This window comes from Copadichromis virginalis, linkage group LG7 (assembly GCF_057382275.1).
Source record: "Copadichromis virginalis isolate Kocher_CV1m ecotype Utaka linkage group LG7, C_Virginalis_male_GT1.1, whole genome shotgun sequence".
In the NCBI taxonomy this organism is placed as follows: domain Eukaryota; kingdom Metazoa; phylum Chordata; class Actinopteri; order Cichliformes; family Cichlidae; genus Copadichromis; species Copadichromis virginalis.
The window spans coordinates 16,646,890-16,668,436 of record NC_140624.1 but is presented as its reverse complement, the minus strand read 5'-3'; the positions used below and the strand labels follow the sequence as shown (position 1 = coordinate 16,668,436).

The 21,547-nt window shown below is 44.1% G+C and overlaps 1 protein-coding gene across 4 annotated transcripts in view; it reads right to left on the bottom strand.

Annotated features, from left to right (window-relative positions):
* reln (reelin) overlaps window positions 1–21,547 on the bottom strand; it is a 105,696-nt gene that overhangs the window by 1,942 nt on the left and 82,207 nt on the right. The window contains exons 27-64 of one of the 4 annotated variants that reach the window (XM_085462178.1): window positions 21,226–21,432; window positions 20,809–21,044; window positions 20,477–20,634; window positions 20,165–20,372; window positions 19,561–19,637; window positions 18,973–19,131; window positions 18,668–18,862; window positions 17,509–17,782; window positions 17,278–17,418; window positions 16,995–17,172; window positions 16,796–16,880; window positions 16,522–16,704; window positions 16,206–16,374; window positions 15,977–16,082; window positions 15,645–15,871; window positions 15,285–15,508; window positions 14,845–14,989; window positions 14,278–14,536; window positions 13,853–14,102; window positions 13,596–13,764; window positions 12,953–13,093; window positions 12,593–12,770; window positions 11,219–11,412; window positions 10,856–11,106; window positions 10,614–10,768; window positions 10,301–10,515; window positions 9,976–10,153; window positions 9,695–9,870; window positions 9,505–9,611; window positions 9,170–9,412; window positions 8,900–9,075; window positions 8,737–8,810; window positions 7,596–7,757; window positions 7,350–7,507; window positions 6,973–7,198; window positions 6,613–6,810; window positions 6,040–6,138; window positions 1,271–1,397 (exon numbers count right to left, since the gene is read on the bottom strand). In XM_085462178.1, the coding sequence (XP_085318304.1) occupies window positions 1,277–1,397; window positions 6,040–6,138; window positions 6,613–6,810; window positions 6,973–7,198; window positions 7,350–7,507; window positions 7,596–7,757; window positions 8,737–8,810; window positions 8,900–9,075; window positions 9,170–9,412; window positions 9,505–9,611; window positions 9,695–9,870; window positions 9,976–10,153; window positions 10,301–10,515; window positions 10,614–10,768; window positions 10,856–11,106; window positions 11,219–11,412; window positions 12,593–12,770; window positions 12,953–13,093; window positions 13,596–13,764; window positions 13,853–14,102; window positions 14,278–14,536; window positions 14,845–14,989; window positions 15,285–15,508; window positions 15,645–15,871; window positions 15,977–16,082; window positions 16,206–16,374; window positions 16,522–16,704; window positions 16,796–16,880; window positions 16,995–17,172; window positions 17,278–17,418; window positions 17,509–17,782; window positions 18,668–18,862; window positions 18,973–19,131; window positions 19,561–19,637; window positions 20,165–20,372; window positions 20,477–20,634; window positions 20,809–21,044; window positions 21,226–21,432 (6,702 nt within the window). In that variant the 3' untranslated portion in view covers window positions 1,271–1,276. The remainder of the gene's footprint in view (window positions 1–1,270; window positions 1,398–6,039; window positions 6,139–6,612; window positions 6,811–6,972; window positions 7,199–7,349; window positions 7,508–7,595; window positions 7,758–8,736; window positions 8,811–8,899; window positions 9,076–9,169; window positions 9,413–9,504; window positions 9,612–9,694; window positions 9,871–9,975; window positions 10,154–10,300; window positions 10,516–10,613; window positions 10,769–10,855; window positions 11,107–11,218; window positions 11,413–12,592; window positions 12,771–12,952; window positions 13,094–13,595; window positions 13,765–13,852; window positions 14,103–14,277; window positions 14,537–14,844; window positions 14,990–15,284; window positions 15,509–15,644; window positions 15,872–15,976; window positions 16,083–16,205; window positions 16,375–16,521; window positions 16,705–16,795; window positions 16,881–16,994; window positions 17,173–17,277; window positions 17,419–17,508; window positions 17,783–18,667; window positions 18,863–18,972; window positions 19,132–19,560; window positions 19,638–20,164; window positions 20,373–20,476; window positions 20,635–20,808; window positions 21,045–21,225; window positions 21,433–21,547) is intronic. The other 3 variants (XM_085462179.1, XM_085462180.1, XM_085462181.1) reach the window with 3 other exon arrangements.

The window sequence follows — 21,547 nt, the reverse complement described above, 5'->3', positions numbered from 1 at the left end:
AAAAAATAATGTAAAAAAAGCCATAAAGTGCAGGGTGGTGAGTGGGAACGGGTGGTTTTAAATCTAAGTAACAGAGAAAAGCTGCAGTAGATCATTCTTGCTTAGCCTGTTCATTGCCTCTTCCATCCAGCAGGGCGGTGCCAGTGAGCCAGGAGTGCAGCCAGGGCAGGCAGGGGGGGCCTCTGCGAAGCAGGGGGGAAGGGAGGGGGGCAGGAAGGATAGGGCGAGGTAGGTAGATGGTGCCAGTGGGTGTGATGGTTGATGCTGTACAGGCGAATGGTAGCGATGTGTGTGTTTGAGAGCACGTGTGCATGCTGGTGTGTTTCTGACTTGTGGTCAGAAACCAGAAAGAAGTGAGGAGGAAGCTCCTGGCTCAGAGTTACATGTCGTCGTCCTCGGACAGACGGACAGAAAACCATGAGTGAAAAAAAAAAAAGGATGGAGGGCTATCGCGACAGTCGATCCGTTAAAGCCATGCAAGGACGGAGGAGTCTAATGAAACTCTGGTCAACTGTGAGTTCATTTGAGGATAAGGATGTGAGATGCCCTGCACTGCGACTGATGCTGATGTGAATGAATGGAAGAAAAGATACATCGTCATTCACTGCTGAGGCTTGTGTGATAATAAATAAACTACAGCAAACAGTAATCTTTTTCAGGTCTGCTTGTGAATCAGCAGCCGTGTCAAAAAACACTACAGCAGCCTGTAGTTGAGGTGGCAGCAAGAACAAAACAGACAGATACAAGTATAGTGATGGATTACATCACACATATACACACAAACACACTACCATTGACATCTGTGCATGTAAATTGTTACATTTAAATGCCGCAGTGATTGCATATTCAAATCATAGCCGCTTTATTTGGAACCTTTGTGACCTTGTGTCGAACCATTTATAAAAAAATAAAAAATGCATGTCAGCAGAAAATTTACCAGCACTGTTCAGGATTTGTTTATCCATCCATCCACTGAATTTTCATGGATATTGGTGTACTTCCTGTGTTAAGAGCTGTCTTTTAAAAACTGTGTGTTGGATCATTTTATCAGTCAGCCTCCAGCTGAACACTGTGAGCAGCTGACCTGCCCTTTGACCTGCCTGTAGGGGCTTACGTGTTGGAGAAGGCATGGAGATGACCATGGTGGTGATGGCGAGGGCTGCGGTGTGTATGTGAAATCAAGGGTGTCTGCGGTGTAATAGGGAGAACAAAAGGAGCTGGGAGGAGGATGAGGGAGGGGGCTGCATTCAGGAAGAGGCGGAGAACTTACCTGACACTACAGCCATGCCAGAGGGAGCAGAATACAGAAGAGAGCAGAGGTTAGAGCGCGAGAGGGGAGAGGCAGTAGGAAGGGACTGCTGTCTCGTAGAAAGGTCTGGGAGGGTATGAGCCCCAGCCTGGGGAGGCGAGGGGCCCAAAGTGGGGAGAAGGGAGGAAGAGAGGAAGGCAGAAAGATAGTCAGAGGTTCAAGAAAGAAACAAGAAAGTGTGGGAAAGACAGAGAGAGTGAGGAAGGAAACAAAAAACATGAAAGAAAATGGAGAACAAAAGAGTAGGCAGAACAAGCGAGGAAACAGTAGAAAGATGTAAGATGGAGATATAACCAAAGGCAGAGGTAAAGAAAGAGAGCAAGATACACAGCAGTAATCCATCCATTGTATGCCAAAAATGTAAGACAAACAGGGAAAGAAAGGGGAAATACGGGAAGAAAGGAAAAGAGGAGGAGGAAGATGCGGAAGTACGGTAGGAATATAAATGTGGCACAAGCAAAAGGAGCGAGCATGACCGCATGATCGAAGGCATCGGTGACGTGAGGGGAGCAAGGAGGCAGGGAGGAAAAGCGTGTGAAGCAAAAGAAAAAGATTGAGCAGGAGGATTGAGAGGAGAATGTGCGAAGGAGTGGTGAACAGAGAGAAATAAACAACAGAGCAAAATGTGAGGATCGCGGTCACTCCTTTCAGCAGACACTGTTGAAACCAAGCGAGTGCAAAGGAGGGAGTGGGACAGGTCGCGGCCATGTAGACCAGGGACAGCTCAGGTTAGGCATAAATGTGTGTGTCTGTATGAGTCATTATTTGCGTTTGTGTGCAACTTTGCATAATCTAGAAACCACATGGCTGTTGTATGTACCATCTGAAATGCTTTGGTTACACATCTGAATGACCAATCAGCACCTGCATGTGAGGGAATTTAAGCAATTTCCCAGAACAACATGCAGAGAATGTATTGAACATGCTTAACAATGTGCTATAGACCATGTTCATGATATCTTCAGTGCCCTGCAGAATCTCCACTTCTCCATAAAAAAAAAAAAGCCTGTCATTAGATTTAAACGCTGGAATCGACTTCCGCTTTGATAAAACAGACTCATCCAGGTTATGAGCTACAATGTAACACACATGTAGAAAATGGGAATGAAAGACAGAGAAAAACAATCAGTGAAAAGGTTCAGTATCCACAAGTTCAGTGAAATCAAATTTAAGAACAGCGCATTACCTAAAAGAAAGAAATACAGTAATGTCGTTTTTAGATGAAATGGATGTGACACCTAAAAACAAAGAAGACTGGTCAGACTGTGATTTCACAGTGGAACAAAAAGACACTTTTTAATAGATGTGAAGTGGCCATCACACTTTCCTTTGTTTTACATGGAAGACAAGAATGATCCTGTTCTCCATCTGTACCACATGTGAATTATTTCAGTTGCATTTTTTTATAGAGTGCCATTCACAACAAGAATCATCTCAGAACTACAGACCGTGTTAAAGACGGATGTAGCTGCACTGAAAGTAGTTTGCAGAGTCCTGCTCATTTTAAAGCCTTGAGCTGAGCATTGTGTTCCTAGCCCGCAAGGTAGCGGCTTGCCAACTTCAAGCTAGCCATGCAATGATGCAAATAGGGTTGCCAACCGTCCCTTAAAATACGGAATCGTCCCGTATTTCGAAACAAAAGTACACGTCCCGTATTGAGCTAATAAGGGACGCACTTTGTCCCGTAATACAGTGAGAATCAAAAGTAGTCTATAAATGTTTATGGAATTAACGCTTTGTTTGAAAACATAATTCCCAGCCCCTCTCCTGCTTTGTGACCAATGAGCTGACAGCACACTTATGACAATTCGAGTATGACAATTCAGATTACCGCTCATCTCATTGGTCGAGGAAAGGTCGCTTGCGGAGAAAATACCGGAAGACAACAGATGACCACAACAAGAAGCATGGCCAACAGGGGAACAAACGCCAACTCTGCGGTGCAAGTCTCGGATGACAGTACACCTAAAGCTGGGCAGACACTGTGCGATTTTTTTCAGTCGCGTTATTCAGCTCCTGCTCAAACTGCACGATTGACTCGCAGGGGTTAGAAGTTCGTAGGTCACGATGTACTCTCACACTATACCGCCCGATGCTCTGATGCGACCTGAGTGCTCACACTGTGCCTCCATAACATGAAGGTTATAACAGAAAATCTGTCGCTCGCTCTCTCTGTCTTTCACTCACACAGACACACCACCACCATCAACTTTGCTAAATTGCTAATGAAAAACATTGATCAGGCAGCTGTGATTGAGCAGCAATGTAAATCCAACTATTTTCACGGTTGTTGTGGTCGTGATAATTTTGTGATGCCACATCGAAAAGGCTCGGATGAGCTTTCCAAAGTTCTACAAGTTGTGCCTCCATCGCTTGTGTCCAGATCACACGCTGCACAGCTGTGCTGCTCCATCTTTTTCACCAACGTTTACGTTTGCGCGTGAGCAGTGTGAGCGCCTGTGGTGACACCCTCACGAGCGATTGATGATCGGGAGCTGGTCGTGAGGTGTTAATCACTTCTCGTTACCCCACGTATACTACACGACGCACGATGAAGGCCAAAATCGGTCCGATCACTCAAAAATCGGCTCAAAATGGGCCAAAAACCGCACAGTGTGAGCCCAGCGTTAGAGCAGCAATGTTTGTTCCCCTCAGAGAAAGGGAAGAATGGGAAAAGGAAAACACCTGGCTGGAAAACGTTAATATGGGCATGTGCAGTGAATATCAGCGCTATGTGGCCAGAAGTGTGATAATATAATTTATTTTGTGTAATAAACAACTGCAAGGATAGATGATTACAACAAATTGATGACTAATACATAAAAGTAATACATAGATTAATAATGATGATGAGTTATGATGCGTAATCATGGGAACAAGCGGGTTTACAAACAGGAGCAGCTGATTAGCATTAGAAAAGCTGAAATAATACCTCAACTGAAGCCAATTGTACTAAATGCACTATATGTGCACTGTTACAAGAATATTTTTCTTTCTATTGTTTTCTATTATTTTAAGTTAAGCAGGACAGAGTGCTTTTAAAGAAAGATTTACTTATATTCTCAAAAGTTAAGCATGACAGGCTTCTGTTTAAGAAAGAGACCTGTTTTACTGTGTTAATGTTGTCATTTTGAGCTAAAAATAAATGGCTAAATGATCATTTGTTTCACATGTGTTCATATCACAAAGAATAGAATATGCATCTACTTAAATCAACTTCAAGTCAAATGGTTAAAAAAATAATTTCACACACAAAAAAAGAGCTAGAAAATTCACCACACTGGGAAGGGTGAAGACAACTGGGTCGCCCGGCCCTGACCACGAGGTGTCCCTTATTTATTTTTCAGGGAGTTGGCAACCCTAGATGCAAACCCCATCGTATTTTCTAGTGTCCCTTAGGTCAGACCATAATTTACAAACAAGCATCATATATTAAAGAAGACTAGTGATAAAAGCACAAACACAGAGAGCAGCTGTACTGGTGAACTCACTGGCAACCTAGCTAGTACTGGGTTGGATCCTCTTTGGACTTCAGAACTGCCTTAATTCTACATAGCATAGATTTAACAATGGGTCTATACTGACATGACAACATCACACATTTGCTGCACATTTACCAGCTGCATATCCATGATGCAAATCTTCCATTCCATGTGGTGACTGTGGAGGCCATGTAAGTACAGTTTGAGATGATGTGAGCTCTGTGACATAGCATGCTATACTGGTGGAAGCAGCGATTAGAAGATTGGTCCACTCTGGTCATAAAGGGATGGTCGTGATCAGCCAAATACTCAGGTAGGCTGTGGAATTTAAATAATGCTTAATTGATACCAGGAGGCACAAAATGCCAAGAAAATATCTCCCACACCATGACAGCACCGCCATCATATAAGGCAGGATGTATCCATACATTCGTGTTGTCTAAGTGAAATTCTATCCTACCTCTCCTATGTTCCTGCGGTGACAGCAAGGATGCATCTTGGAAACCCAGATACACACACAAATATGTAGATGCATGACCACAAACCCATTACAAAGAGTAATTCCTGATGGGAATTACAAAAAAAATGATCAGTAGGCTCAGATCAGTAGGCTACATCCATCATTTATATACAGTCTGTGTTTAGGACCTCACAGAGCATCTCAACAGTGATGCAACAAGGGACAGATAACTTAACTGCAAAATGGCGATAGTAACGGTAAATCAAGGGTGGATATGTAAACATGTGATTTCCATTTAATAAGAGATTTAGTGAAAAAATAAATGACACACGGTGTATGTGTTGTAACTGCTTCTTGACAACTCAGTGGGGAAAAAAAAAAATATTGATAACCTGTTTGCGTGGAAGATGCATGGATTCTACAAAACACTGAAAATATGATGACTTAACAGCAGGCGTTGATCTGCTGAACACAGAACAGCCATCCACAGACATTACCCATCACCGCAAAGCATGCTGCAGTAAGTTTTTTGCCCTGATTGCCTGACACCAGAAGCTGCGATTAGCATATAAAAGAAAGTGATTTGTCATGAGTTTAGTTGTGGGTGGCAATCAGTGCACACCTGTGTGCTAACTCGATCACTGTGCGAGGGTGGAGTGCAGTGGGAACCATTTGTACAGTTGAGTCTGAGTCAAAGGTAGCGTCGGGGGCAGATCAGGGCTCTGTGGGGGGCCAGTTTGGGTGGGGGTAGGAAAGAGCCAGATGCCAGCTGGGAATTGGGTACTCACAGAACTACTTCCACATGGTCCAACGCCCACTGGTCGTGTCCTGCACCATCGTGTCTTGGCTGCCACCATCGCAGCATCACCCCTTTAACCCTCGCCTCGCTGGAGAGATCATGGAAATGATTGAAGTGTCAGTGAGGGGCAACATGTTTGTCAGGGTTTATATCAGTGTTACACCAGCCTAATGGCATTTATCAGGCAGGTAACTGTTTATTAAACACACTGTACTTACTACCTTACAGAGTTTTTTCAACTATTCATTTGTTATAAATAGAGTTAAAAATTCCCAGATGATTTAAAAGCCACTTCTCAGAAACGTTTACTTTTTAGAGCATAGTAGTTATTAAGAATTACTCAACATGAATGTTGTATGACTTACTAGCTGCTGCGGAGGGTTATTAAAACTAAGAAAATCATTACACTTTATTAATGATGAAATAAAAAGCACACGGTATTAGTTAAACATTTAAAAGGCCAAATACAAAAAATCCTATAAAAATCAGGCATTAATGAAGGATAGCTCCATTTAAACTGAGCATATAACAATGTGTTTCTGGATTTATGTGCATCACTTACAGAGGAATGTTGTAGGAAACTCTCTGAGCCTTTATGAAGTCTTTGGGCTGGTGCTGGGCGATTACATGCCAGCTGACTCCATTATTGATGCTGTATTGTAGCAGCACGGCTCGGTCAACTGTGTCAGCTTGATCTAAAGCTATGTTACAGCTTTCCGTCTGTGCCACGCTGCCGATCTGCAGCACAAACATGATCTTACTGTAAAGGAAGAGAAGAAAGGAATAAAAAAAGATTAGAAAAAAGACATTTCCAAGATTGACAGAACAGAGTATTCTGTGGAAAAACAATCTTTTGTGCTTCTGACTGAAGCAAATTGGCCTGTATCTGTATGTAGTGAGTTTATTTATGTTTTGGTAGTACCTGTACCTAGCTCTAGTGAGGTCCAGCGGTTTAGTAACTGCCTGCCTCATCTTACAGCCATTAAAGTAGAGTGAGTCTCCGTGGGCGTGCGGTGACAGCTGCCCACATCCACTGCCCACTCCACCACCCTGGATCAGCTGCCAGCTCTCCTGAGACACGCTGCCTGATTCAAAGTTGTCCTTGATGGAGCTGGGCAAGTCACTGCTGGAGAGGGAGCAATCGTCACCTGTTGGAGTGAGCGGAAGCAGAGGGGAAGAGACAAATATTTAGTCATTTTGACCTTTTTCTACATCATATTACACACGGAGCCTTTTTCTGCTTAACAATTCAACTGATTACAAAAAAAAAGCCGTGTGTCTCTAATATACTGAACATACCATGGTGCCCCTCATCACAAATGCAGACTACTCCACTAGTACAGTAGCCGTGGCCACTGCAGAGCCCCGGGCAGGCCTCGCCGATGTAAACATGGTCCACTGCCCAGCTCTGCCGCTCTCCTGTTCCATCCTTTTGAATCCAGCGGAACTGGGTAGCCCTGGAAATATATGATGAATCACAAAAGCCTCTTACTACTGCAACGTAAAGAGCTGTTGATATGTATCACTTTAAAAAAGAGTGTGTACCCTGAGGAGACATGATCTGGTAGCTGGACAGTGACCCTGGTCCACGTTGAGCTGTTGACTGGACTATAGATTGTGGATTCGTGGAATTGGAAAGGGGAACAGCCCACATTGTTAACTGATGAAGGGAGGCACTCTGACTGCACCAGCTGCCATGAGTCAGACCTAAGAAGGGAAACAGTCAATATACAGTAGATAATAAATGGCCTGTATTTTATATAGCGCTTTACTAGTCCCTAAGGACCCCAAAGCGCTTTACATATCCAGTCATCCACCCATTCACGCACACATTCACACACTGGTGATGGCAAGCTAGGGGGTGAGGGGAATAAATTCATACAGCATGGTGTTGCAATATTTTGTGTGGCAATATTGGATTAATACAGGGCCCCCAAAAATATAGTTTTTCTTATTTAATAAATTAAAAATAAAACAAATACTGCGATAATGTTAGCAGAGCAAACTTACATTGAATCAACTTTACCGAAAAAACCATCCAACACTAGACACGCTTAGCTACACAAAGGTGTCCCCTGATGTAAAAGCATGCTAAACAGCTCAGTCGTGCAAGTAAAAATAGGACAGAATTGTTGCCGTCTGAGGATTGTATTGAATTTTTTGACATCCTGCAACTGATTGCAATTTTATTGGTGACTAAATGATGGCACAGAGCTTGAGGGTGCTGCACATTTCCCACTTTTGATTGCAGACGTTAGAAGTTGCCTGAAAGGTGGCAACCTTTCTGCAGACAGTCACAGTTTGACTTGGACTGACTGCAGTCACTCTCAGAGAGATGGTCCAAGGTCTACAAATAATTGGTGTCTAATTTATGAATGCAGACATGTTGACGTCAGTTTGAATGAGTTTTTGTCAACGAGCACAACTCGATGGGGACTGAACTCATCCGATTTCTGTCTGATCGTATCAAAACAAGCAGCAAAGGGAAAAAAAGAAGCAACCCTATCATTTTGCAAACTCGGCAGATAGCAAAATGATAGAAATCAGAATAAAATTATATTGTGAGTGAAGTATTATGATAATATTGTATGGTGGGGTGTCTGCGGAGTCCCAACCCTACTAGATACCAGAGCTACCAGGAAATGGGACACATTTAATTACTAGCATCAGGCTGTGATATTCTTACCTTGCATCCTTCCTGTACTGCAACAGGACAGAATGATGGTCTTCACAGGTGTCTGCCTCACAACCAACAACAATCTACAACAGCAAGAGGTATAAGACACCAACTAAGACTTAAAAGACGTAAGATAAAAGACTGACATTACAGTATTCTTTCAGTTCTGTACCTTGAACTGTAAGATATATCCAGGCTGCACAATGAGCTCTCGAGTGGCCAGGATGTTGTGTGTCTTATCTTGGTTCTTGTTGGGCCAGTACAGGTGAAAAGAGGGATTTCCACAGAAGCCTGCCGTACGAACGGCATTAGGGTAAAAGCTCCAGCTTTCCTCGTGGGAAACACCCTCTAGCGAAGGGCAAAGAAACAGGTGGTTTCCATCATATTTACTCATTGGTCATGCCATATTAGCACCTAATCGCGTAAAATCATACAAACTCACCGTCATCAAAAGTGTCAAGCAGGGTGGATGGGTTGATGTCCGACCCTCCCACTAATATGTTGTCTATGGCCCACTGAGCTCTTTCCAGGCTCGGGGTGGCGAGGCCAGAGGAAATGGTAAAAGGCTGCCACCAGCGCAGGCGAGTAGCATTAGTTAGGGCTCCTTCGGGCAGCACAATGTAGTCTCTTCTCACCGACACATACTTCAGATAGTCCATCTCGTGCAGCAGCGTCCAGGACACACCTGAAGAAGAATTAAAGGCAGAATGAGACATTTAAAGACCAAAAACAGATAAAAGAGGAACAAAAAAAGGAAAAAACACACAGTGACTCCACCTCCATCAGTAGAGTAATCCAGCAGCACTCCCTCTTTACGACAAGTTGGACGGTGGCACATGGTCATGTTATCTTCACTTCCAATCCTCGCCCAGTATTCCACAAACCTGCAAAAAATAAACACGGATTTAAAAATAAAACTGCTCTTCTTGTAACTTAAAGCTGTCATAGAAAGAAGTTAAATACTGACTTGGCTCCCCGTAGATCCAGATCAACAGTGACAGCCTGTCTGGCATCAGCCCCACCGAAATACAGGGCTGTCCCCTCTACCAACACACCACAGTCCGTACAGGGCTTACCACCCTCCAGCACTTGCCACTGAGGACCTGTTGCCCCTTCCCAGTCAAAACGCTCCTTTAGAGTAGCCTACAGGGTAAACACACACAAATGCACGTGTATTTAAATCACGACCTGCTTCTTTTTTTCTAGTTCTGTGTTTCCCGGGAGGAAAAAAACATGTATTAAAGCTACCTTAAGAGCAGTGCTAGCGTAGCAGTTTGGTCCAGTGAATCCTGGATCACAGAGACAGCGCTGATCCAGACAGTCTCCGTGCCCCCCGCAGTGACCGTCACACGCTGGCCCGATGTAAAAGTTCTCCACACCCCACTGAATGTCTGAGTGCTGCTGGTAAAAGCGGAACCGCACCGCACTTAAGAAAAAGACAAGATAGACTCGTTGAGTAACATGCATACAATTTTTCGGCAACAGTAATGTAACTTATTCATAACTGTATGTGATGGTGCTGCAGTTAAACATGAAGCAGCTCCGGTGGCATTGTTGACGTGAAATGACTTACGTGTCAGCCAGACTTTCAGGCAGAGGATAGACTACCCTCTTCCAGCCATTAGTGGGGAAGAAGACTGACGGCTGGGAGACCTGACCACCACAGCGGGGGTCAGCAGGCAGGCACTGAGGGACCAGGTACTTCCAAGTCACTCCAAAATCTACTGAATACTGAATGTGAACTTGCCGATCTGCGTGACGCTCTGGCAAACTGCAGCCAACAGCGATCTGAATGAAAACACAGACATTAACAAACAGTGATTCAAAAGGTGTAGAGCAAAAAACAAATAAATGTTTTGACAGGTTACTTTAGAATCAGTGGTTACCTTGAACTGCATTACCCAGCCCTTATCTGGAACAATATCATGAGTGACAGCATACACCTCTCTACCGTCGGCATTTCCGCACACCATGACCCCGTCAGGAGAGCCACAGAAGCGCTGCACCGAGCAGTCCTCTGAGAACAACCAGTGATCGCTCACTGAAAACAAAGAACGTTAAGAGAAGAAAACATAAGTTGCTTCTGAGAAGAAAAAAATTAAAAACGCAGTGATTGATTGAACAATACCTATTGGCGTTTCTTCCTGCTCGCTCAGCTGACCTATCCTTCCTAAAGTCCCATCAGCAGGAGCCCTCTCATGGTTAGGCAAGGCCACCCCTCCAAATGTATCAGAGATCTGTGCCCGCGGGTCAGAGCCAGCGATGAGGACGTTATCTAGAGCCCAATCGCTGTGGTCTGCTCCGTCATGCTGAGGCTGCCACCAGCGCACACGTACTCCTTCCTGACGGGCAGCAGGGGGCAGCAGCACATTCACAAACCTGAACAGATGATAAGATAAAGACATTCACACCTATCCCGGTTCTCTCCAGCTGTGTGCAAGCAGGTATGTCCATGGGGGGCAGGTAAAAAAACCCAAAAAACAACACATACCCAGGTTTGGTGTACAGATCATAAAAGATTTCCGTCAGCAGATGCCAGTTGATGCCACCATTCAAACTGTACTCCAACAGGACGCCCTGGTTGCGGTTACTCGGCGGGACCATGCAGCCGTACATGAAATAGAACTGGATGAACTCGGCGTTGGTCAGGTTCAGGTCCACTGTTACCAGCTGACGGCTGCAGCTCTGTGCACACAAAAAGAAATTTGAGCCATTTGGATATTTGGAATCATGTTTCTAAACGGATGATGTTTTTAAATAAATATCCAAAAATCAGCATGCAATCAATCACGATCTGTTGTTTAATTACAGAACATAACAAAAGCAATATGACGAGGTGTAAATAACGATCATAAATCCTAATGTTAGATGTAAACAGCTGTTCCCATGATTTTTCTCTGGCCGTGTCGCCAGATTAACATCAGCCTTCCAATAAATATTCACTTACAAGACTGCTCTAAATGTCTAGGGAAAACTTCAGCTGCTCATAAAGGCTGACAGATAGTTACTTTGTGGTTTGTTTTTCAATCATCTGTTTGCTGCACTGCATCTGCAAAGTCTGCCACAATCTTTGTCATGTTTTAGATTTTTATTTTACTCCACTGTGTGTCTAATTCTTCCTTTTTCCATTGTTTGTGTCTGACTCGGTCCACCAGTCCTTTCTTACCCTTCTCAACCTGTATCAATTTAGTCTATTTGTCTCTGTCAGTTGTCATCTCATCTCCTCCTGCAGTCCCTGTATTATCCCTTCTTTTTATTCTGATGGTTCCCTGTTTCTCCTTTGTTTTTGATGCTTTGTTGGATTTTTTTGCCACCACTATGCACTGTTTTTCTTAACCTTTAAAATCTGTTCAGATAAAGTTCAGATGAAAATATGACCCAGTGCAGAAAAAGACAATCAGAGAAAAAACAGAGAAAATGTGCAGAAAGAGACATGTCTGTCTAAGATTAACAATTTAAGTCTGCACAAATGAGAACATTTACTTGTGTTCACCCATGTGTGCATTGCCCCCTGTAGTATAGCTGCTTTCAGCTCACTTATTCATGAGGGGTCACCACAGTGGGTAGCTCTGCATATTATATGTTTCCTAACACAATCCCCAAAGGATCTGTATCTCCTCCTGGATTTGAAGCCTTCACTTGTTTGGTGAATGTGTGTGAACCCACAACACCTGTGGAGCCACTTAAAATTTGTCATCAGGTAAGAAAAAGAAAAAGAAAAAAAAAGAAGCTATTGCAGGTGATGATTTACAGCTAAGGGTTACAGGCATTCCTTGCTTGTGTCAGGTCATACTGTGTAATGGTTTTTATATCAGAAAATGAGGAAAACGGAGACTCGAACAACAAAGGTGTTTTGTAGACTTACCCCACTGAAGTGCAGAGCAGCTCCAGAAGCCACAGCTCCACACACAGTGCTGAGTTTCCCACCAGTGAGTACGTGCCAGTGACTGAGCGAGGGAGCTCGACTGAAACTGTCCTTCAGCTGGGAGGGCAGAGGGACCACGGGCTCATCGCAGTATTCTCCACCCCACTCTGGGTCACATCTGCAGACACAGATCAGCAGATACTAATACAAGCTAGCCTTCAAAGTATAGTGAACCCGATGAGTTAAACATCGCAACAAAAACACCTTCTATACAATTATGAGTAAATAAAAGCAGCCCAAATATTATTCTATATACCAATTCTGCTTTTAGACAGAACACCTTCTGCTGCTGGCACTTACACGCAGGAGCTTTGTTGGCAGCGCCCATGTCCAGAGCACATATCTGGGCAGCCATCTCCGATGTAGAGGTTGTCCAGAGCCCAGGTCTGCTGCTTGTCAAAGGGAGCCTGCTGGTACCATCGGAACCTTGTGGCTGGAGACCTAACAACATAAATTAAAGTTGGAGATACACATAATTTAAAACAGAATAAAAGCTAGTTCAAGCAGACAACTCAGGGTATACCAAACACATACTGTAACGCTTCTCACTGTCCTGTACTGTAATATACCAAAAACAACTTCCTAATTTGGCAGTCTATTTAACCTGCACATTTTCTCTTCTCTCCTTCTGTCATGTCAGTGCTGCTGCTCTATTGTTCCCTGCTGCTTTAACTGCATCCACTCATAGAGGCGATGTTTGATTATCAAACCCCAATTACTCTGCATATTATGCCTGTTGGGAGTGATGAGTTGGCACATATAAATGCTAAACTGGAACTATCTTTTTCACCTGTTATTTCAAATGCGACTCATCTGAATTAGATCGTACTGTAACTGTTACAGTACAGCCACTTCTTTTCCCCCTCAAACACAAGAGAATGTTGTAGATTTATGATGATACATTTGTTCCTGTTTCTGAATAAAAGAACCGGCCTGCGCTGACCTGGCATATGACGGGATAGGCAGGGTGACACGACCCCACTTGTTATAGATATCAGAAACCAGAAGTCGCTGCAGAGTGTACGAAGAGCAGTCGGGGCTTGTGGGCAGGCAGTCTCTGACCACAGGCTGCCAGGTCAAACCAAGATCCAGGGAATATTCTAACTCTACAGCTGCAGAGAAACCAAAGAGGTTAATTTCTTTATTCCACTTATTTTCTTTTAATACTGTACCAATAATAGCTTTATTAATAGTACTTACAGTAGCAGGAGTTTGTGACTGAGCAGGAGGCAGAAAAGTCAAACTGGATAAATGCATCTTGACCCAGACTGATGTCAGTGGTGACGGCATAGCGTGTGTTGGACTTCTCAATAAAAGCAAAAGCGGGTCCGTCTGAGCCACAAACAGGCATTCGGGTCCCTCCTGGGTGGAGGAGCCATGAACGTCCATCGATTGAGGAGAAATCATCTTCTAGTGGTCCCCAGCCACTGGCACTGCCACCTACCACCACCTATGGATTAAAAAAAGCAAATGTTTGCTTGGTCAATGCAAACAAGGAAGGAATAAAAAGTAAATTAAAAGGTTTAAGATAGTTTAGATAGATAATAATCTTTTTTCAAACCAGTATTTAATTATAAATGATTGAAACACTTGATGAATGGCTGTTTGGATGATTATCAATGTACCTGATCAATGACCCACGGGCTGTAAAAGTGTCCATTTTCAGAAGGTTGCCACCACCGGAGGCGAGTGGACGTGGTGCGGGCACGCAGTGGGATCTCCAGGGCAACCAGACGAGCCTGATTACTGCTGTTGCTGAAGAGGAATTCCTGCAGGAGTCCCCAGGTCAGACCTCCATCCACAGAGAACTGCAGCAGGACCGGCTGAGAACGGGGGTCCGGTGGTGCTTTACCACAACCGAGGCGTAGGAAGAACTGAACAAACCTGAAGAGCCCAACAATCAACGTATGAGATTCAGCTAGATTCAAAGAATGCAGGAGAGGGCGATTCATTGAACTGGGACTGTTGTGGAGGGCTGGCTTGCACCAATAACCTTATAAGGACATAAAATTAATAATGAGAAAAACTGAGTTCAGCCTGTTGGTGGGGCCCTCCACAACAGTCCCAGTTCATCATGTAAGTCCTTAGAAAAATGAATCACCCACTCATCAAAAAATGGCTTAGATCAGTTATTTGGGGAAAAAAACATAAATGTTTATTGCATTCATTCTTTGGTCCAGATGTAGGTATACCTTGCATTTGACAGGTCCATGTCATTGGTGACCAACATGCGTAGGCCATCCTCACTGAAGAACAGGTGGTTCCCACTTGACATGATCCCACACTTCCTGGATGGTTTTCCACCACTCAGGAGTCTGAAGTGTTCAGCGGCTCCCCCTACAGAAGAGGAAGTGGAAAGTGTGTAGAATTTACAAACATACAAAACTTTTTTGCAAACAACATGAATGCATGAAACATAATTAACATAACAAGAGTAAAAAAAGTGGAAAAATAATGCTTTAAAATGTTTAAAATTTTCACTACAGTGAATGAAATAACCCCCAAAAATGCTCACATGCTATTTCACATGGAGACAGAAGGTGATTTCAAGCAGCCATAAAAGTATAAACTTGACTTCTGATGACTTGGATCCATAATTATAATCTAAGTTTAAATATAAGATTTAATATACCTTCAAAGTCCTCTTTAAGGAAGTCAGGATTGGGGGTGTCAGGCACAGAGCAGTCAGGTCCAGAGTAGCCAGGGTCACATACACAGTGACTACCACCCACACAGGCTCCATGACCATTACACATGTCCTGACACTGTGGGCCAATGTAGATGTTGTCTAGGGCCCATGTTGGAGGAGAAGAACCAGTTGAGAAGAAACCTTGATACCAGCGGAACCTCACTGACCTATGAAATAAAAAAAAACTAAGGATTAATGAGGCAGAGAGACAGACACAAACAGACTGCATGCTGCAAGAAACTCATTAAGGAACAGTATACGTATAGTCAAATTGTTATGTATTTAAACCGTTATAGTCCTTACCCACAGAGGCGGAGTTTGCCAAACTGAATTACCTCCCTTTTCCAGCCCTGAGTAGTGCCAGGGAAATAGATACTGGCAGGGTGAAGCTCTGTGGAGCAAAGCGAGGACGGTTGTGGTCCGCCTGCACACAGTGGAACCAAGAGGTGCCACGTGGCACCAAAGTCCCGTGAGAACTCAAGACGCACGGGGTAAGCAGAGGAGCTTTCAGCTGTGCAGCCCACATTAATCTGGAGAGACACATACAAACAACATGAGTGAAGATGACAAGCCAGGATTTATTTGTTTTTACTGTAAGATTTACGACCGTTGCTTTGATCAAGAAGTCAGTGTACCTCAAACTGGATGATGGTGTTCTCATTTACATCAATATCTCTGGTGGTAATAGAGTGCTCTCCAAGCTCACTGGAGACAAACACCATAGCTGACTCATCCTCCTCCCTGCATCAATCACATTTAAGGGTAAAATTATATTTTGCATGTTTCATCATCGATGAAAGCACAGATGAAGCAAAAACCCAAACACAGTCACGAATGACAGTGTCACTGTCAACAAGTTCTTACAGGCCAGTCTTCTGGTAGGGGCAGTAGAGACCAGTGTTTCCCCCTGGAGAGAACAGCCAGTTGGACTCATTGGGGCCTTCCTCAAAACTGTCTATCACCACTGGGGGGTTGTGGAACGAGCTGCCATCAATGATGAGATCATCTATCACCCACACCTCCTCCTTCTTGCCTAAAGGGGATAATATTGTGGAGATTAAACACTCAATCTGGAAATTTGACCTTCCAAGTGGGAAAGCAAATGTGAGAACAATAGTTGTAATATAAGTGAATATGGATGAGCGACATCTAAGCATGAAAGTGCTGGTTTCATACTCACCGCTGTTGTAGGGTTGCCAGAGTCTGAACCGAGTGGCATTGGTCTGAGCGCTGGCTGGCAGTGGCAGGTGAAGGAAGAGAGTGTCAGTTGAAGCTGGGAAGTAAAACTCATCTAAAAGCAGCCAGCTGATTCCTCCATTCACAGAGTACTGCAGCAGCACTGAGTGTGAGCGCTCTGGCACACCTAGAGAGACCAAAAGGATGTACTGTTATACTCATATGACTTTACTTTGTTGTTTACAAAAATGTAGCTATAAAAGTGAGTTTTGCAGTACCTTTAGTGATGAATTTGAAGGAAAACTGGATATAGAGAGTACTCGTGCAGTCAAGATCCCGGGACACAATCATTCGCAGACCATCCTGCAAACAAACAAGTTTGTTGTTGGTCAGTTCTAATGTCAGTGATCTGAAGAGTTCAAGCTGTATCTGTTTGATTCAGCTGGCTCTTCTCTGCATGGTGTTTAGGATGCCTACCCCTTTGAAAATAAGAGCAGTGCCAGACTTAAGAGGCTCTCCGCTCAGAGTTCCCCTCTCGGCTCCATAAACTTCAGGCCAGGTTTCCTGTTGCAAGTTCTCATTAAAGTCCTCTCTTAGCACAGATGGCAGTGGGGCCAAAGGCACACAGTGCGCCCCTCCATAACCCTTGTCACACCTGTGTGAGCACCGGAGAAAACAGAAAGTTAAGAAGGATTTACATCTATGTAAAAAGAGCGACTTTAAATGAGTGAACTGTGTAGAAAAGCAAGCTTTTACATACACACAGTGCCCGTTGTCACAAAGACCATGTCCAGAGCACATCCAGGGGCAGCCAGGAGCAAGTAGCACATTATCTAGAGCCCATCCTTCTGCTCCAGGGGTAAAATGGGTCTGAATCCAGCGGAAGCGAGTTCTAGGAGAACTGAGATCCAAGAGTTTGTAGCTCAGAAGAGTAGCTTAATAAAAATACAGCAATTCTCTCTACTGTGTTTTAGAACATAAAAACACATACTTAGCTGCACTAGGCAGGTAGACGGTGATCCTCCTCCAGTGTTTGTACTGCGTTGATGTATAGATGGAACTCTGAGTATATCCAGCACAGCCGATGGCTGGGGGCACACACTCTGGTGTGATGAGAGACCAGTGGCGACCACAGTCTGTGGAGTACTCCAGTCGCACACCGTGGGAAAAGGAGGTGGACTTACTGCAGCCCATGCTCAGCTCAAACTGCAGGAATGAAGAGCCTGTGACCTCAAAGTCCCAGCTTTCTGCATATCTGGGTTTCTCTGTAAGCATAGTATAAGAACAACGTTACATGTATCCAGTTCCTTATACTAATTTTTTTCAGTGTCTGTAAATGTCAAAATGTTGTGAATTATATTTAGTTATCATATTGTATAAAGATTACTTATGTAAAAATTCCAATAGGTAGATGTTGAAATGTGGTCATGTTTTGAGAAAAGAGCTTGACAATCAGTGTTTCATGTGTTCGCACAGGCACACAGGAGCTTTATGTTTATAGATGCGTTGCCAAATTGCTCTTGCTGTGGCCGTGTAATGAATGGCCCAGTTGTAATGTACTATTTGTAAATCTGCTACGTGTAAATCCGCTCACAGCATGGTGCAAGCATAAATAATAGGCAGGATGTTCAATCAGGTTTGCTCTCATTAATAATGCAGGACCCATGGCGCCACAGTAAATGGGTGATTCAATTTCAGTCTGTTGTGTATAAAATATGCTGTGATGTCCCTGCACTGCTACTTGTGTGGCTTGTTTGAGGCACTTGTGAGTAGGAATGTTCAGTAAGTCCGCGATATATTGGATGAGCTTAATCATAATCACAATGTGTACTATATGCGTTCCAGTTGTTTAATATTTCAACGTCTTTCCATTTCTTCTTGTGCAACTGAGTAGTGCAGCTCTTTTGCTTTGCATTCACGCACTTCGAAATATTCGCACTACAAACACAGCAGCTTCAAAGACTTTGTAGCGTTTTACTGAGGGAGCTCTTGACAAAGTTGGTGTAGCAACTGCTTAAGTCTTCTTTTAACATGCATACAGTTTCTTACACAGTCTTCCAATTAAAACAACAACTCTGCAATCATAAGAGTGTTTCTCCAACTAAATGTGTGTATGTGCTTAGGACTGGCACTACGATTGAGTGACTCACTGTCAATGGCCTCAGAGTTGAAGGTAAGAGCCGTGTCCAAAGACAAACAGTCCACGGTCACCTCCCCACCTTGAATGCGGTACCAGTTGTGCCTCAGAGGGGTTGTGCCGTCGAACTTGTCGTGAAAACCTGTCCTAGAGCTGTCGTTCATACCAATCAGAACATCATCCAGAGCCCACTGGGCAGAGTGTTTCCCTACAACAAAGGGGACAAAAAATGAAAATGAAAAAGAAATCAACCAATCAAATTTCTTCTCTAATAATATGGCAGTTTTGTGCTGTGTTTTCCTGAGTCAGCACACTAACCTTGCTGTGGTTGCCACCACCGGAACACTGTATAGGAGGTCTTTGCTGGAGGTGGCAGCTCAATGGTCACTACCTGGGGCTCCAAGAAGGAACTAAAATCCAGTTCCCTCAGGAACTGCCACTGGACTCCATTGTTGGTGGAAAACTGGACAATGACACCTAAAGCACACAAGAAAGTGAATGGATCCTTTTAAATGAATGAAACACAAAATAATGTAATGGCAGCCCTGAGGATAACAGACAAACTGTTTAGGAGGCTGGCAGTGTTGGATCTGAAACAGCAGAAATGAACAAACTGAACCTTTGGCAATGCTGCAGGCTAAAAATGCACAGTGTGCTGGCTGATGGACAGAACAGATAGCACAGATCAGATCTGTAGCTGCACAGCTCTGGTTGGATCACAAGGCTGATCAAAGACTGAGCAAGAAGGAACAGATGGAGACAGGCCGGTGGTAAAGTGATCAGAGCAGATGTGGAGTTGCTCTCTCTACAGACTGCACTGTTAAGGACAAGCCACGTGGATCCAGCAGAGGGCCTCAACACAACACATGAAGCACTGACATATGGCTTCTGTCGATTGAAAATTACCTTCATTGCGGGAGCGAGGCCTGGTGCAAGTGGGTCCTAAACTCTTGCTGCCAATTCGGATGTAGAATTGAACCAACCTGTATGCAAAGATTAACAAAAGTGAATTTCATATTCCAACATTTTTACACATTAAACTGTCTTGAGTGTTTAGCCCCTTTTTTTTTTCCAACCATCGGCCCTGATAAATGAGAATTATTTTGTAATTTTACAGCTAAAATTAAAAAAATTAGTCCAGGCGGCCTGTTTGATTCTTGGGTGATAAAGGGTTAAAGGGCGATCGTGGCTCAAAGAGTTGGCAGGTCGTCTTGTAACCGGAAGGCTGCCGGTTTGAGTCCCGGCTCGGACAGTCTCGGTCGTTGTGTCCTTGGGCAAGACACTTCACCTACTGATGATGGCCAGAAGGGCCGATGGCGCGATATGGCAGCCTCGCTTCTGTCAGTCTGCCCCAGGGCAGCTGTGGCTACAACTGTAGCTTGCCTCTACCAGTGTGTGAATGTGAGAGTGAATGAATAGTGGAATTGTAAAGTGCTTTGAGGGCCCTGAAAAGCGCTATATAAATGCAATCCATTATTATTATTAAAGGGATTTGTAGTTTTCCTCTCACCGTGTGTTGGTGGTGTCTAGAGGAACTGTACGTGCTTCTCTCCTTCCAGGACTGTTAAAGTAAAGGGCCTTGCCCTCACCAATGATGCCACAGCCTCCTCCGATGTGTCCCCCACTGAGACTCTGCCAAAGTGGGCTCAGTTTTCCCTCAAAGCCCTCAGTGAGCTCTGTGGGACTAGCCACAGACGGGACACAACTATCCTGCTCCACTGTGAAAAATATGAAGACAATAAATTTTAAATAAACAAAAAAAAGCCCTGAAATTTCTTTGTCTTTCCTTTCTTTTAATTTCCTTTCTATAATTCTACCTTACCTGTGTATCCCATATCACAGAAGCAGACTCCAGAGATGCAATCACCATGTCCTCCACAGTGGTTTGGACAGGGCTCAGAGATGTAGACCCCATCCAGAGCAAAGGGTGGAGCATCTCTGTACACACTACTCTCCTGGAACCACCGGAACCTCGTTTTACTAGAAAATTAGGCAGGTGAAGCCATTTTAATTGGAGTTTTCAGTATTCTCAAATATTTTCAGTCTAAAAATATGTTAAAACAAATCACCCCCCCTCCTCCCAACCCCCCTAAAGAACCCCCCCCCAGTAGTACAGCTTTGCATCTCATATTACATGCCTGTTACCATAGTTACCTGGCTGCAACATTACGTGGTATAACCACAGTGACCCTGGTCCACTGTTCATAATCTCCAGTGTTGTAGACAGCTGGTTCTCTCAGCTCACGACCGCTGCCCTCACAGACCCCAGCCCCCGGGGTGCCTGGGTAACAGCCCTCTCTCACCAGGGCCCAGGTGCGACCAGCATCATGGGAGTACTGCAGCAGCACTGGTGCAGAAGCACTGAACTCTGATTCACAGCCGATGTTCAGCTGGCATGGATGGAGTAGAGGGGAAAAATTGCACATCTTAGGAAATCTCACATTTGCTTTAAGTTGGTTTAACATTCCTACAGTGGGTACTTCGCTACATGCAACCCACCACTGTGTCCTGAAATGTCTTTCTTAATGTCATCCAACTTTTACATTTTTAATTTCTGTAGTTTCCACCTACTTTAAACTGGAGGGTGTAGCCAGGGCGCAGAGCCAGGTCCCTGGTGACAGCCACCCTGTCCCCATCAGAGCGCCCGAACACCATAGCAGAGGGAGTTGGGGCACAGAAGCTGTTGTTGTTTTCTCTCTCCATGCCTTCATTACCTAGCATCAGCCAGACACTCATCTGGTTCAGGGGGTAGTCGAATGCTGGTTTCTCGTAGAAGTTCTTCAGAAACAGAAGATACCAGATTTATTTTTCTGTTTTGTGCTAATATTTTTTGGCTGACATGTTCTAGTACATATTAAGAATAAGCCATAGCTGCTATACACGTTCACAGCAC